The sequence below is a fragment of the Mus caroli genome, chromosome 5 (genome assembly GCF_900094665.2).
Source record: "Mus caroli chromosome 5, CAROLI_EIJ_v1.1, whole genome shotgun sequence".
In the NCBI taxonomy this organism is placed as follows: domain Eukaryota; kingdom Metazoa; phylum Chordata; class Mammalia; order Rodentia; family Muridae; genus Mus; species Mus caroli.
Window position 1 is genome coordinate 23,782,621 of NC_034574.1, and position 13,231 is coordinate 23,795,851.

The following is a 13,231-nucleotide window of genomic DNA, read 5'->3' on the forward strand; positions in this document are numbered from 1 at the left end:
AATCCCACGCCAGGCCTGGCCTCCTTCCCCGCTTATTTAAAGAGCCATTTGTTGAACCATGAGCCCCGTTTGTAATTAGAAACATGGCTTTAGGTTAGACTGCACCTCATCCTGTTGTGAAAATCATAGATTTTGTGTGACATAACCACAAATGTTTGTGTAGCAGATTGTTACCTGCACATCCAAGCTGCTGACAGCATACTTCCTGCTGGCTGTTTGCACGGCAGTCTTATACCTAGCATTTTTCCTTTATACCACATGACAGTCTCTGCATGCATGATCTGTAGAAAATCATTTTTGGAACAGGTTTCATGAGGAAGGTGTTAACATCTGATGAAACTACTTCATGATCTAAATTAGGCAGAGTAGAAATTATGAGACATAGATACCGTGATTACATTAGAAGTAAAAATGTTGTTTATAAATAATTACTTATAAAGTTTTAAGTAAAATCCTTTTCTTTAGGCATGCCTTCAGGCTTTTGAAAAGTTCACAAATAAAAAAACCTGTCCCCTCTGTAGAAAGAACCAATATCAAACAAGAGTGATACATGATGGGGCTCGCCTGTTCAGAGTAAAGTGTGCCACCAGGTAAGAGGGGCCTCAGTGCCCTGCAGAGGGGAGACAGATGTTTGCAGCTCAGAGGAGCACCACAACATCGCAGGCTGGGAGGAATACTGAAGTACTTGTTAAATAAGGCCATTAGGGGCTAGAGAGATGGTTTGGTGGGTAAGAGGACCAACTGTTCTTTTAAAAGACCCTGATTCAATTCCTAGTACCTATATAATGGGGCTTTCAACTATCTGTAACTCTGTTTCCTGGGAATTGGATGCTTTGATCTCCATGAGTACCAGACACACGAATGATATAGACATACATGCAAGCAAAACATTCATATACATAATAAACTATTTTAAAATGTTTTAAAGTAAGGCTATTAGGTGGTCATCATTTCTCTATCTCTATTTTAGGATCCAAGCCTATTGGCGAGGGTACATCGTTAGAAAGTGGTACAGAAACTTGAGGAAAATAATCCCGCCTTCGGATGCCAAATTAAGGAGAAAGTTCTTTGAGGAAAAGGTGGGTGTGTATCACTACCTCTCCACACACATACAGTCTGTGTGAGTGAACATCTGAGACTGGTGAAGCTACAGGCAGTGCAGCTGCAGCTCACTTCACTCTCAAAGCTCGCTTTGCTCAGCTCAGTGGCCTCCAACATCATTGCCCGAAATGATGACATTCAGATCAGCATTGTGTGCTGTTTGTTTAAGTCAGGTCCCATCTGGTAAAGTAAGACAAAATTGAGGTTTTACAACTCTTAAGAGGCCCCATTTAATGTCTGCATCATCAGGGAGAATGGAGACCTCACTGCCATCTTCCTTATTATCTAACTGTTTTCGTACTTATTATCTTCTTTAGGCACAAGACTGAGTGACCATAGCCATATACTTTCTGGTCCCATAAGAGACTCATTTATCTCAGAGGAAGAAATGGAGTATCTATGACCTTGTGTGTAGCTTTATTTACCCTTACCTGGGTAAGCCAGCCCATTTCAACTATGCTATAACAAAATTGATTATAAAGCAATATGATTTTTTCTAGTACCTTTTCTAGGCACTAAAGGCACATGTGTATACACACACACACAACAAAAGCCCTCAATTATTTGTTATAAGCAACACAATTATTAGAATATATAATTAAAATATTTGACATGTTGTTGTCACTGTGCCTCAGATTTAACTCAGAAAAACACTGAGTTTCCTTAAAGAATGGGATTAAATGTGATATGGATGTTAAGCAAATGGCATCTCACATGAACATTTCAATTTCCCTAAATTGAAACAAATGTAACAACCATTCCTAATCCTGACCACCAGTACCAGAACTCAGATAGAGCTTGTTAAAATAAAGACTGTTTTTTGGGGCTGGGGATGTAGATCAGTTGTTAGGCTCCCTGCTCAGCATACAGTTGGCCCTGAGTTCAATCTCCAATACCACATAAACCAGGTATGACAGCATATGCCTATAAGCCTAGCACTTAAGTAGGCAAAAGAATATTTTGTTGGTGGTGTTTTTTTTTTTTTTTGGGGGGGGGGGTTGGTTTTTCAAGACAAGGTGTCTCTGTATAACCCTGGCTGTCCTGGAACTCATTTTGTAGAATAGGCTGGCCTCGAACTCAGAAATCCGCCTGCCTCTGCCTCCCGAGTGCTGGAATTAAAGGTGTGCTCCTCACCTACATCCTTGGCAAGTTAGAGGCCAGCCTGGGACACAAGAGACCCTGTCTTTAAAGCAAAACAAAATGAAATGAAACAAAATCCTATGACAATGTAGCCCTAGATTGCTCAGAAACAGAGCACTCTAGCAGGTCTCTGCCCAGCAGTAGTGCAAGGAGACAGAATATAGTGGGGGTGTGTTGCAGATGCTATTGTATAATGATAAAATGCACAAAAATCACATAGAATCTTCAAACTAGACTATTGGGTGTAAATATGTGCTAATTATTTGCTGTATAAGCACAATGATCAGAGGTAAATGCCAGAAACTGTCCCTTCGTAATAGTTACACTCTAAGCCACAGAAGGACTTCTAATAAAGTCAAAGTCTTGAATAAAATGATTAATGTTTATGGCAGATTTATAAACATCCATCTCTCCAGATGTGTTTAATGTGACTTTTAACTGAAAAACTTCATAAGCTTGCCTATGCATCTCAAATTGTACAGGACAACCTAACACTTATCTAGCAGGATAAGTGGAAGATCCATTATATGTTTGAAAAGACAAACCTTTGAATACAAAACATATTTGGTAGCTAAAGTCCCCATTAAATAATGGGCAGCTGGTGATGTGGAGAAAGTCACATGTATCAGCATATAAAATGGAATTTTAGGCCAGTCACTAAGTGCATGAAAACATTAGCTCATACCATAACCCAGCAGCACTGCTAAACACGGAATGAAAGTAGGGTCGACGGCTACTTCCTGGGCACCACACCTTGTCAGGTGGAGGCATGAACTTGTGGATAGGACAGAAGCCACTGCATCAGGTTTCCAGGATCTGGGACACAGTACCTTTGGGTGCCTCCCAAGATCAGCAGGAAGGAAACTTGATTGTTCTGGGCACAGCAAAGCAGCCATCTTTATTGCTAGTAAAACTATAAGTTTAGTGAAAGAATATTAGCTCACAGACATATATAAATGTTTAGGAGTTCCAACCATTTTCTTATATTTTTAAAATGTTTTCATCATAGAAGTGAAATTAATAATTCACAGTGAGAATAGGACAACAGAGTAACAAGTGTTACAGAAAGATAGTACATGTGCAAGACTTAGTCAGCCTGAGGCACTGCACACTGCCTTAGTAAGTTCAATATAGGTTTATGATAATAGAAACAATTTTATATTTTACAAGAAAAATGGTTTCAGTAAAAACAACAACAAGTTTGCAGTCCCATAAGAGGAACAACAATATGAACTAACCAGTACCCACAGAGCTCCCAGGGGCTAAATCACCAACCAAAGAGTACACATGGTGGGACTCATGGCTCCAGTTGTGTATGTAGTGGAGGATGGCCTTGTTGGTCATCAATGGGAGGAGAGAGGCCCTTGGTCCTGTGAAAGCTCAATGCCCCGGTGTAGGGGAATGCCAAGGTCAGGAAGTGGGAGTGGGTGGATTGGTGAGCAGGGAGAGGGGAGAGGGAGTTTTTCGGAGGGGAAACCAGGAAGGGGATAATATTTGAAATGTAAATTAAAAAATCTAATTTTAAAAAATGTTTAATGTTTTCAATTTATAAAGGCTAAAAAAGTGTGCATATGACTTTGTGGTGTGTTTGTTCAGGAATGTGCATGTGTATAAATGGTGTGTGTGTGTCTGTCTGTGTGTCTATGTGCTTAGCCAGAAGCATACCCTGTTATACTGGTCTCTACCTTCTCTCCTTGAGTGTGTGGGTTGCTAGACTAATTGGTCAGCAAGGCCCAGGAATCAACCTGTCTCTTGGAGTTGCAAGCATAGGCATCCATGTCTAGCTTTTTACTCTGGTGTTGGGGATTGAGACCAGGCCCTCATGTTGGAGCAGCAAGTGCTCTTCATGCACTGAGCCATCCTCTTGCCCCCAAACGCCCTAACATGAGGTGGTAAATAAAGGTGCTTTAGGAACTGGATGTTAGTATACCTAAAATAAAAATGTAACTGCTGGCCCTGGCTCCTTAATATGTGAGAAACATTTTTTTTTTAATCAAAGGTAGTTAGCCCAACAAAGGCCCTTATTCCCAGAACTCCCATCTCTCTCAAGCCAATTAGCCAATCACAGCAGATTATAAAGTGTAGCTCCTACCTGTAGGATGAGAAATAGTTACTTTCTGCCTGTCTATTTCTGTGTTAATGAAAAACAGAAGCCATCTTGTTCAGATGTGTTTACCTAGTTAAGGTTTCAGGGCACTCCTTTTAACAAAAGAAACTGTCTTTGTAAACTTATTTTCACTTTCTTTGATTTAGCCCAAGCTAAATCAAAGTTTGGTTTGTTTTTTTTTAAGTTGGCCCTGCAGCTTGAACCTATGATGGTCTTCAAAAACAAAACTGTTTGCTAAAATTCAAGTCCAGTTTGAGGTAATCCAGTGTGCCTAGAGGTTTCCTAGAACTACATTGAGAACAAATTCCAGAGCCACAGTGAACAATGCCTTTAGCAAGCTTCTTTGGGTGAGAGACTAGCTTTGTGATACAGTTAGCAGCATTCCAGAAATACCAAGTTGTTCTAGGAAGATAGGAGGCCCTATGTTTTTTCCCATGTCTGCTGGCCCAACTTAACTACACAGACTTAAGATTAGTAATTTAAGTTTTGAGATCTGATTGAAGGTTTGAGGCAGAAACCGGAGAGTTTAGTAAATAGGTCATAGTGAGTAACAATGTGGAGGTAGCAAATTGACCATCTGCAGATGGTCACAATTCTTTTAATCTGGAAATTACCATATATTTAAGATATATCTCCCTTCTCACCATGAACAAAGAGTAAAATTCACTTTTACATTAGAAAGAAAGAAAGAAAAAANAAAAAAAGGAAAAAAAAAAAAAGAAAGAAAGGCTGTCAGAGATGGGTAGATAGTGCTCCAGTGAGTCAGTAAAGTGGAAGTGGCATCTGGTCCCTTTCTGAGCAGCCACTGTGATCTGTGCCTCAGTGGAAACCAGAATTAAAGACATTTGAAAAACAAAATACCATTTATGTTAGTATCATGTAATAGCAATTAAAAACAAAAGCTTTGCAGCACCAGTCTGACTGCTGAGCTGCAGCTTTGCCTTACAAAGCTGACCTCATCAGATACTCTACCACCTGAGCGGACATGTAGCTGAAGCCTCTGATCTGCTGGAGAACAAGCACTCTAGATCCAACTAAAGTCCCATCAGAAAAAAAGAAGTCTAATGAACAGAAAAGAAAGGGGTCATAATGCACTTGGGAGCTTTGTCCTTGAATGCTCCGTATGCTGAGATGAATATGTTTTCAGTACTCTGGGTCAGGTTAGCTCAGATCATTCTGATTTTATAATCTATCTTGCTAAAACACAAATTGTGGTTCTACATTTTCCCCTTCTTTTCCTTGGAAAGTTAATGAAGCTCTTTTCTTTGGGTTTTATCCATCTAAATTCTACAAACACAATGTTCTCATACACTAAGACGTTCTCTTTCCAAGGTGGTCTGGATTTAAAATATCGTAGGCATGCTGCTAGCAAAACAGAAGCAGAGCAAAGTGGTGTAGTGTGACAAAACAGGTTCTTTTAAGCACACTGAACTTTTGTGGTGAGAACTGCAAAGGTCAGGTGTTAGGTTTTGTACTGGTGAGTGTCAGGATTAAAATTCAGCAAGGGAGTGTTGGACCTGTCTGGCTGATACAGTAGTCTTGATACACTTACTTGCTTGGGAACGCAGATCAAAGGACCTAGAAAGGTCGGAAAGCTGATGTGCTAATTCCCCAGCAGTGTGTACAGAAAGCCTAGTGTGGCCCAAAGTGCAGTGGCCACTCCTTAGATGCCTTTGATCCTTATCTGGAAACTTTGCTAGCATCTGTCCTATAATTGAGGCATAGTCTTTTATTGCTGCAATTAAAACTTTCCAAATGCACTATGTTATCTCTGCTCCAGCTAAAGTCCAGACCATTGTTTGAGGGGTGAGGCTAACAATCCGTCAGATGCCGGACTTGAAGGCCCAGCTCTCACACACCCCCAACCCGTGACTTCTCTAGCTTTTTCATTTCCATCTCACCAAACAGCATAATGGTCCTGAAGTTTGTTCATCCCTTTGACTTCCTTTATCACATAGAGATGGCAAACATTCTGTTGCTAACTTGAAGTGGCTCCAAGCTGCAAGCCTGGAAGGATATTAAACCAGTAAAAGCTTATCAGCTGATGCATTGAGATGCTATAAATTCCAGGCTTTTCATTTTGCTTTTGAGGGTGGCCCTAAGTCAACACATTAGTAAGCAATTTGCTGACATTAGATGGATCACTTAGGACTCTCCTGAGCAGACAGAGTTCACCTAAATGCTTTTGTTGGTATTTTTTTTAACATTTAGCCAGTGTACTGTTTTCAAATGACCACTAATTGCTTTACATATCAAGTACCTGGACTCCTGGTTATTAAATTTATCAACTATCCAAAATAGGAGATTTAAAAGGAAAAAAATGTTAAGGTATTCATATTTCTAAATTGAAATTGTTTTATCTGAAATTCATAATATTAAGCATTAATGTTTAAAAACTAGAACTAAGCTGACATGTTTTTCTTATTATCCTTGCCCTTTGAAGTATAAGGTTATTAATGAACATAAGTGAGGAAATAAGAATTTGATATTTCAGAAATATTTAGTAGTTGCTTTGGATTGATTATAGTGAGCACTCAGTAAATGTATGTTGACTTGACTTTTTCACGCATCAGCTCTAGCCGTGCAGAGGTTCCTGTTGCTGAGCTGAGCAATCAGACTCTAGAGAGCAAGAGCAGTCCTTTCTGCCCCTTCAGAAACACCCTGAGAGACTTCAGGGTGGTGACAAGTTTACATCAGTGTTGTGCTTTTCAGCTCAACATTGGTGTTTTGTTGAATTTTGCCACCAGAAATCACTTCAAAATCTAGAGAAGCACCGTTCTTTTCCCCCTTTTCTCTCCTCCAAGTAGGAATTTGTATTGTGCTGCTTCCAAAGATGTACATTTAGGGCATCTCATTTCCTTTTTTTTTTCTAATTTTTTATTGGATATTTTATTTGTCTACATTTCAGATGTTATCCCTTTCTCAGTTTCCCCTCAGGATGTCCCCAACCCCCTCCCCCTACTACTATGAGGGTCCTCACCCACCCACCTACCCCCTCCCCGTGGCATCTCATTTCTAATCTTTTGCAAACCTGAAGTCAACTTTTTTTAGTATGAAGAACTTTACAGAGATAGATCAAGTGTTTCCTTAGGTCTGTGTTACTCATCTGAGGAAATAAGAAATGTACACAAAATAGATAACAGTGGCCCTCAAGGGGCCCAGAAGTCCAATGGGAGAGCAGAGGAGAGGGCACTTTCAGCTCTGAGCACAGCAACACATAAAGTGCAGGAAGAGAAAAAAAGCAGCAGCTATTCACAAAACTAAGCAAACACGTAGGCCAGACCACAGGGTTCCTTCAAGACATCTTTTCCTGAAGTCAGTAGTGACAGATGACACAGACTAGGAAAAGCCAGTGCAGTCCCAGCTCTGGCCACCTAAGTTCTAAAACACAGTCCAGTTTGCCCTCTCCTCATCCCCCAGGAGCCTGCAGGTTCCAGGACACCAGCACTGTCAGTGCTGTTCCTACTACTTTAGGAGCTCCTCATTAAAAGAACAGTGTTTGTGGTCTTTGATCCTCATGGTGGTACACTGACTGTTAAATACTAGCTTAGTCCCTAGGCTGTTTTAATAACCAGCCCCACACAAATGGTGCAAGCCCTTTTCTACTTCATCTGGCAAGGCTTGTAAGTGATAAAATGAAATTTAGTTTAGGTTGAATAAAATGCCTTTAACCATCATCTCATATGAAAGAAGTTATTTTTTGTTTAAAAACAATTTCTTTCAAACTACTAAAGTATACACTTTAAAATAATAAGGTTTATAAAATTAAAAAGTTAAAAAGAAGTGTGAGCTGGAAGTATAAGAGGTGACACTACTCTGTCGGACAGTAAGTTCCTCCCTGAATTCCAGGCCAGCCAGAGCTACAAATTGATATGCTGACTCAATAAAACAAAACAAAAATATTAAATTTCAAGAAATAATACATGCCATGAGAGCAGACAAGGAGAAAGAGAGGGAACAGAAAATGGCTTATTCAGAATATGGGAATATGGGAATATGAATGTGAACAGAAACAAAGCCAATTGGACCCCTGCCATCCCTAGAACGATGTCTTGAGAGGCCTGGCATGCAAGCTGCCTTGGGCCATCTACAGGATGGCAGGGTCCAGTGTTTCGCTGGTTGGTAGGCAGCCTTATAGTGGATTAGGCTTGGAGCTGGCCTAAGAGGCCACTGGAGGGTAACAGCCATAATACATAGGCAGTGCCAACCAGGGAAGTACTCAGGGACAGACCACAGGATTTGATCTTGAGGAAAGAGGCCTACAGTTGTGGTCGTATGATTTGGGCTCACATATCCAAACTTAGCTCTGTTTTGGATTGGGGGAGGACCCTTAGGCTTGCTGCTTGGGGTGCCTGTGAGATCTCAAAGTGAAGTGCTTCCTGTCCTGAACTAAGGAGCAAATAGTACTACAATAAGCTGCAAGGTACAGAAGGAAAGGACAGAGAAGAGTAAGGTTCAGCAGACAGCTAGTAGAAATGTGAGAGAACACCATGTCTGGGATGCCCTCTTATGTCTCATGCTCCCAGAAGGGAATGACCAGGTGTGGGTGTGGGAGGCCCCTTGGTTCCCAGCGTGGACATATCAAGAGAGCCTCCCAGAGGAGAGGGTAGTGTGCTTATCATTAAGAGATCTTGGAGCTATGAGATGGGAACAGCTGCAGCTAATGACAATTATGTGAGGGATATGAATACTGTATTCCAGATGACAGGACCCAGCCATGAAATGAAAGGGATATGAATACTATATTCCAGATGACAGGACTCAGCCATGAAATGAAAACACAAATTTTTAAATACAAATTTTTCCCTTTTCTCTGGCCTTTTAAGTTGTTGTGAATTAATGTTTAGCGTAACTTTATAAGTTATTAGCATGAGCTTATCACTTACCTTTAACTGTATGCTGTCTGTTTAAGTAGTGATTTGATGCCTAAATTCACATGTGGATGCACAGAGTTAATACTTTCTTGCTCTACACACATGCCCATCACTTCTCAGCAGAACAGCTGCAGCGCTAAAGGAGCTGCCTGCTTAGCTATACTGCAATTCCAGTATTCTATCTTTTATCAAGTCTTGCTCTGCGCTGCCACATAGGTTGAGTCTTGTGTGACACTGCTCCTGAGAACACATGTACCCCAGAAAGGAAACCAACAACAAAGTCACAGTACCAACTTGGTGAACAATGAGTTTATCGAGCTTATTAAAAAGAGGATGGATGACTCAAAGGCATATACAGCATGAAGGTAGTTTAGTGAATCACAGGTCTCAGCAGTCTTTAATGTTTAGATAATCTTTGTGGAAGGGGCCTTGGCAAGTGCTCAATTTTAGGGACTTCCTGAGTCTTGATTAGCTTCTCTCCGGGATAGAATTTCTACATAGCACTGGGATCAATGGTGACCACCTTCTCCTGGGAAAGGGCCCCAGCTACCCTGGTCACCTTCACCTTCTCAGTAGGAGTGTCTCACAGAAATCACAAATGGAGATGGTGTTGGCAGTCTCCATCATCTTATTAGAACTGAGAAGGAAAAGTGAATGAATACAAAGGACAGAAGAAACAGCTTGACGCAGCAAAGGAAAAGGATTTTCCAGATCTGAAGCTAAACTTGAGTCATCTCATCAAAGGCCCTCAATATGACATAAGGAGAGTCAGTGTTCCACTTAGTAAATGTTGTGGATGACCTCAGGCTGAGAATTTCAAGGTACTGAAAGGAAGACCAACTGCACCACACAGATAGATGTCTCAGAGGTTTAGCAGAAGCCAGAAGACTGGGCATTGGGGTGGGGGTGGGGGGATAGCCTAGAATTCTGTGTGAACCAAATGAAAAGCATGTGTAAGAACAGAGGCCAAGTGCAAAAATTAGTGAATAAGGAGGTAGGTAATGAATTTGACAGAGAGTAGAGAGAGGTATAAGGGATTATTTAGTGGGAGGAAAGGGAAGGGAGAAATGTTGTACTTATATAATCTCAAAAAGAGATAAAAGGAGAAAACTCTCAAAGCATGAAGAAATAAAACAAAATGCAAATAACACCTCTGCATAAGTCTAGTTAGTTAGGGCCTTCAATATGGAACATCAAAATCCTTACTGTGGCTTGCAGTACTTGGTCTGCTCTGTCCTGTGACTTCAGCCCTAGGTATTCTCCATTTTTCAATGTCACAGGTTCTTCTGCATCCACTTTCACCATCCTTAATTAACTTCCTTAGAATTCCATGCCACCATATCTTTGTTGGTTCTTGTGTTTAGAATTCACTATCTTTGGCTTCATCCTCTCCCTGATCTCTTCTAAAATTGACCTTTAAGTTTGCAGCAGTATCCTTCAGTGTATTACCTGTGCATCACCTCCTCAGGATGAAATCCTCTGAAAGTTTCAAATGCCCATAACATCTATTGTTACTGTACAGTGTTCGTGTCTCACAAATTGCAATTGTATATTATTGGTGATCTGTGTAATTTCCCATAAGGAAAAGGCTGTAGATTTCCTGAGCCATGTATCTTTTTTGTATAATAAACAAGCTCAAGAACTCCCTCACACAGTGGATTCTCATGTATCTTTAAACATGTATCTTTAAATAATTGTGTGCTCAGCTATATCTAAGATGAATATTGTAAATGTTGTTTATTTTGCAAATCAATACTTTCAGATATACTATGCAGCTGTATAATTACTAAGCCATACCCTGAGTTTTTCCTGGCTGTTTGAAATAAAAATATGAAGGAAAAAAAAAAAAACCGAGGCCAAGAGAGACATGAGTTCAGGTGGACAATGTTATTACTGACTCTCAAGGCCTTCTTGAGAGGAACACTGAAGCTTTTATCCTAAAGAAATAAAGTAGCCCAAATGGGAAGTCTGTGGTGTAAGTGGTAAAGAAAGTGTGAGGAGGTTGTCTCATAGGCATTGAATCTGCCAAAACAGGAATAACGGTGTGCCCCTAACAAGTTAAGACAGAGAACTCTAGTGTTTGAAAACCTGGGCCAGAAGAGGCTAGTTGAGTGCAAGCATGCAAAGATCCTCATGTTGGCTCAGAGGATGAAGATGCTGCCTGACTTTGGGCTGTGATAACTTAAGCATGCATCTATAGGGTGAGAGCTAAAAGAATAGAATTAAATTTGGGTGGGGTAGAAAGTAGGGGATGGTAGTCAGGGATAATGGGAGGAGGAGGCAATGAATCACTTATAAATGGCACCCATGCAGGACCTGAAGCCTAAATTCCAGGAGGGTGAGTGAGTGCTGTGCTTTCGTGGGCCTCTTCTTCTTATGAAGCAAAGTGTGTAAAGGACAAACAAGTGAAGTACTTTATCCATTACAATGGTTGGAATAAAAATTGGGATGAATGGGTGCCAGAAAGCAGAGTACTCAAATACATGGACGCCAATTTGCAGAAACAACAAGAACTTCAAAAGACGATAGGGGCTGCTCCAGGAAAGAAGACATCTTGTCTGCAACAGAAAAATGTTGAAGTGAAAACAAAAAAGAACAAGCAGAAAACACCTGGAAATGGAGTCGGTGGCAGTGCCAGTGAGACACCTCAGCCACCTAGGAAGGAGAGAGCCTGGGTAGATCCTACCATTTCTATGAAAATGAAGAAACATTCATGAGCAGAGCTGAAGTTAAAGTGAAGATTCCTGAAGAGCTGAAACCGTGGCCTGCGGATGACTGGGGCTTGATAACCAGACAAAAGCAGCATTTTATCTTCCTGCCAAGAAGAGTGTGGGTTCACAGATGATAAGGAGTACGCTGTTCATGAGGCTGCGGCAGGAATAAAGGAGTACTTCAGTGTAGTGATGGGCACTCAGCTACTCTACAATTTTGAGAGCCCACAGTATGCTGAAATTCTCACCAATCACCCAGATGCACCCGTGTCCCAGGAGTATGGAGCGCCACATTTACTGAGATTATTTGTGCGAATTGGAGCGATGTTGGCCTACACACCTGTAGATGAGAAAGCCTTCCTTTATTACTGAACTATCTACATGATTCTCTCAAGTACCTGGCGAAGAATTCTGCAACTGTGTTCCGTGCCAGTGATTATGAAATGGCTCCTCCTGAGTACCATCGGAAAGCCATGAGAGGGGTGTGCTCTCTCTCGTGCTTGGATCTCTGTAAAGAGCCTGGTTCCTAGTCCTTCTCTTGTACAAATGATGGACTTTGAAGACCACTGGTGTATAATAGAGTTGGTGTTTGTCTTCTGTTTGATTTTAAAGAGAAAATAAAAGGAGTAACTGCTTCTTTTTTCTTTTCTTTTTTTTTTTTTTTTTTTTTCATTTCAAAGTTTCTACCAGTGTATCAGTGATGGACAACAGAGACATGCTGTAGAGTGTTTGCCTAGTTGACAAAGCTGCTTTTGAATGCTGGTGGTTCTGTTCCTTTGACACTCCGCACTTTTATAATTTGTGTTAATGCTCTCTGACAAAATGCTCTTGATTCCTAGTGCCAAAGGTCCACTTCAGTGAATATAACTGAACACTCATCCATCTGTGCCCCTCCCCCCTTTTAAACAGTGCTTGAGGAGCCCATCCTTTGCAAGTCATCCATGTCCTTCCTTGGGCATCTTATTTTTGCATGTTATCTGGGCATCTTATATCTTTGTTAAAGAATGGTGGATTGTTTTCCTGGGGTTTTGTATTTGTGTCCAATGCATGTTTTAACTTGATAGATGCAATGCATCGTATAGCTACAGTTTTATGGGAAAGTCAATCTTTTAGGAGTTGTTTTTCAGATCTTCAATAAATTTTTTCTTTAAATTTCAGGAAAAAAAAAGAAAAAGAAAAAATTTCACCTCTAAGGTGACAGAAAGCAAAGCTTAAAAATAGGAACTTTCATAAGGCATTTTTATTAGATATTTTCTTCATTTACATTTCATATGCTATCCTGAAAGTCCCCTATACCC

The 13,231-nt window shown here is 40.6% G+C and overlaps 1 protein-coding gene and 1 pseudogene across 4 annotated transcripts in view; both read left to right on the plus strand.

Moving 5' to 3' along the window:
• Rnf32 (ring finger protein 32) overlaps window positions 1–13,231 on the plus strand; it is a 30,235-nt gene that overhangs the window by 10,706 nt on the left and 6,298 nt on the right. For 3 of the 4 annotated variants that reach the window (XM_021162611.2, XM_021162609.1, XM_029477886.1), the window contains 2 exons: window positions 466–590; window positions 971–1,079. In XM_021162611.2, coding sequence (XP_021018270.1) covers window positions 466–590; window positions 971–1,079 — 234 coding nt within the window. Of the gene's footprint in view, window positions 1–465; window positions 591–970; window positions 1,080–1,418; window positions 1,672–13,231 lie in introns of those variants that run through there. The other variant, XM_029477887.1, reaches the window with a different exon arrangement.
• Window positions 11,638–12,516, plus strand: LOC110294076 (annotated as a pseudogene).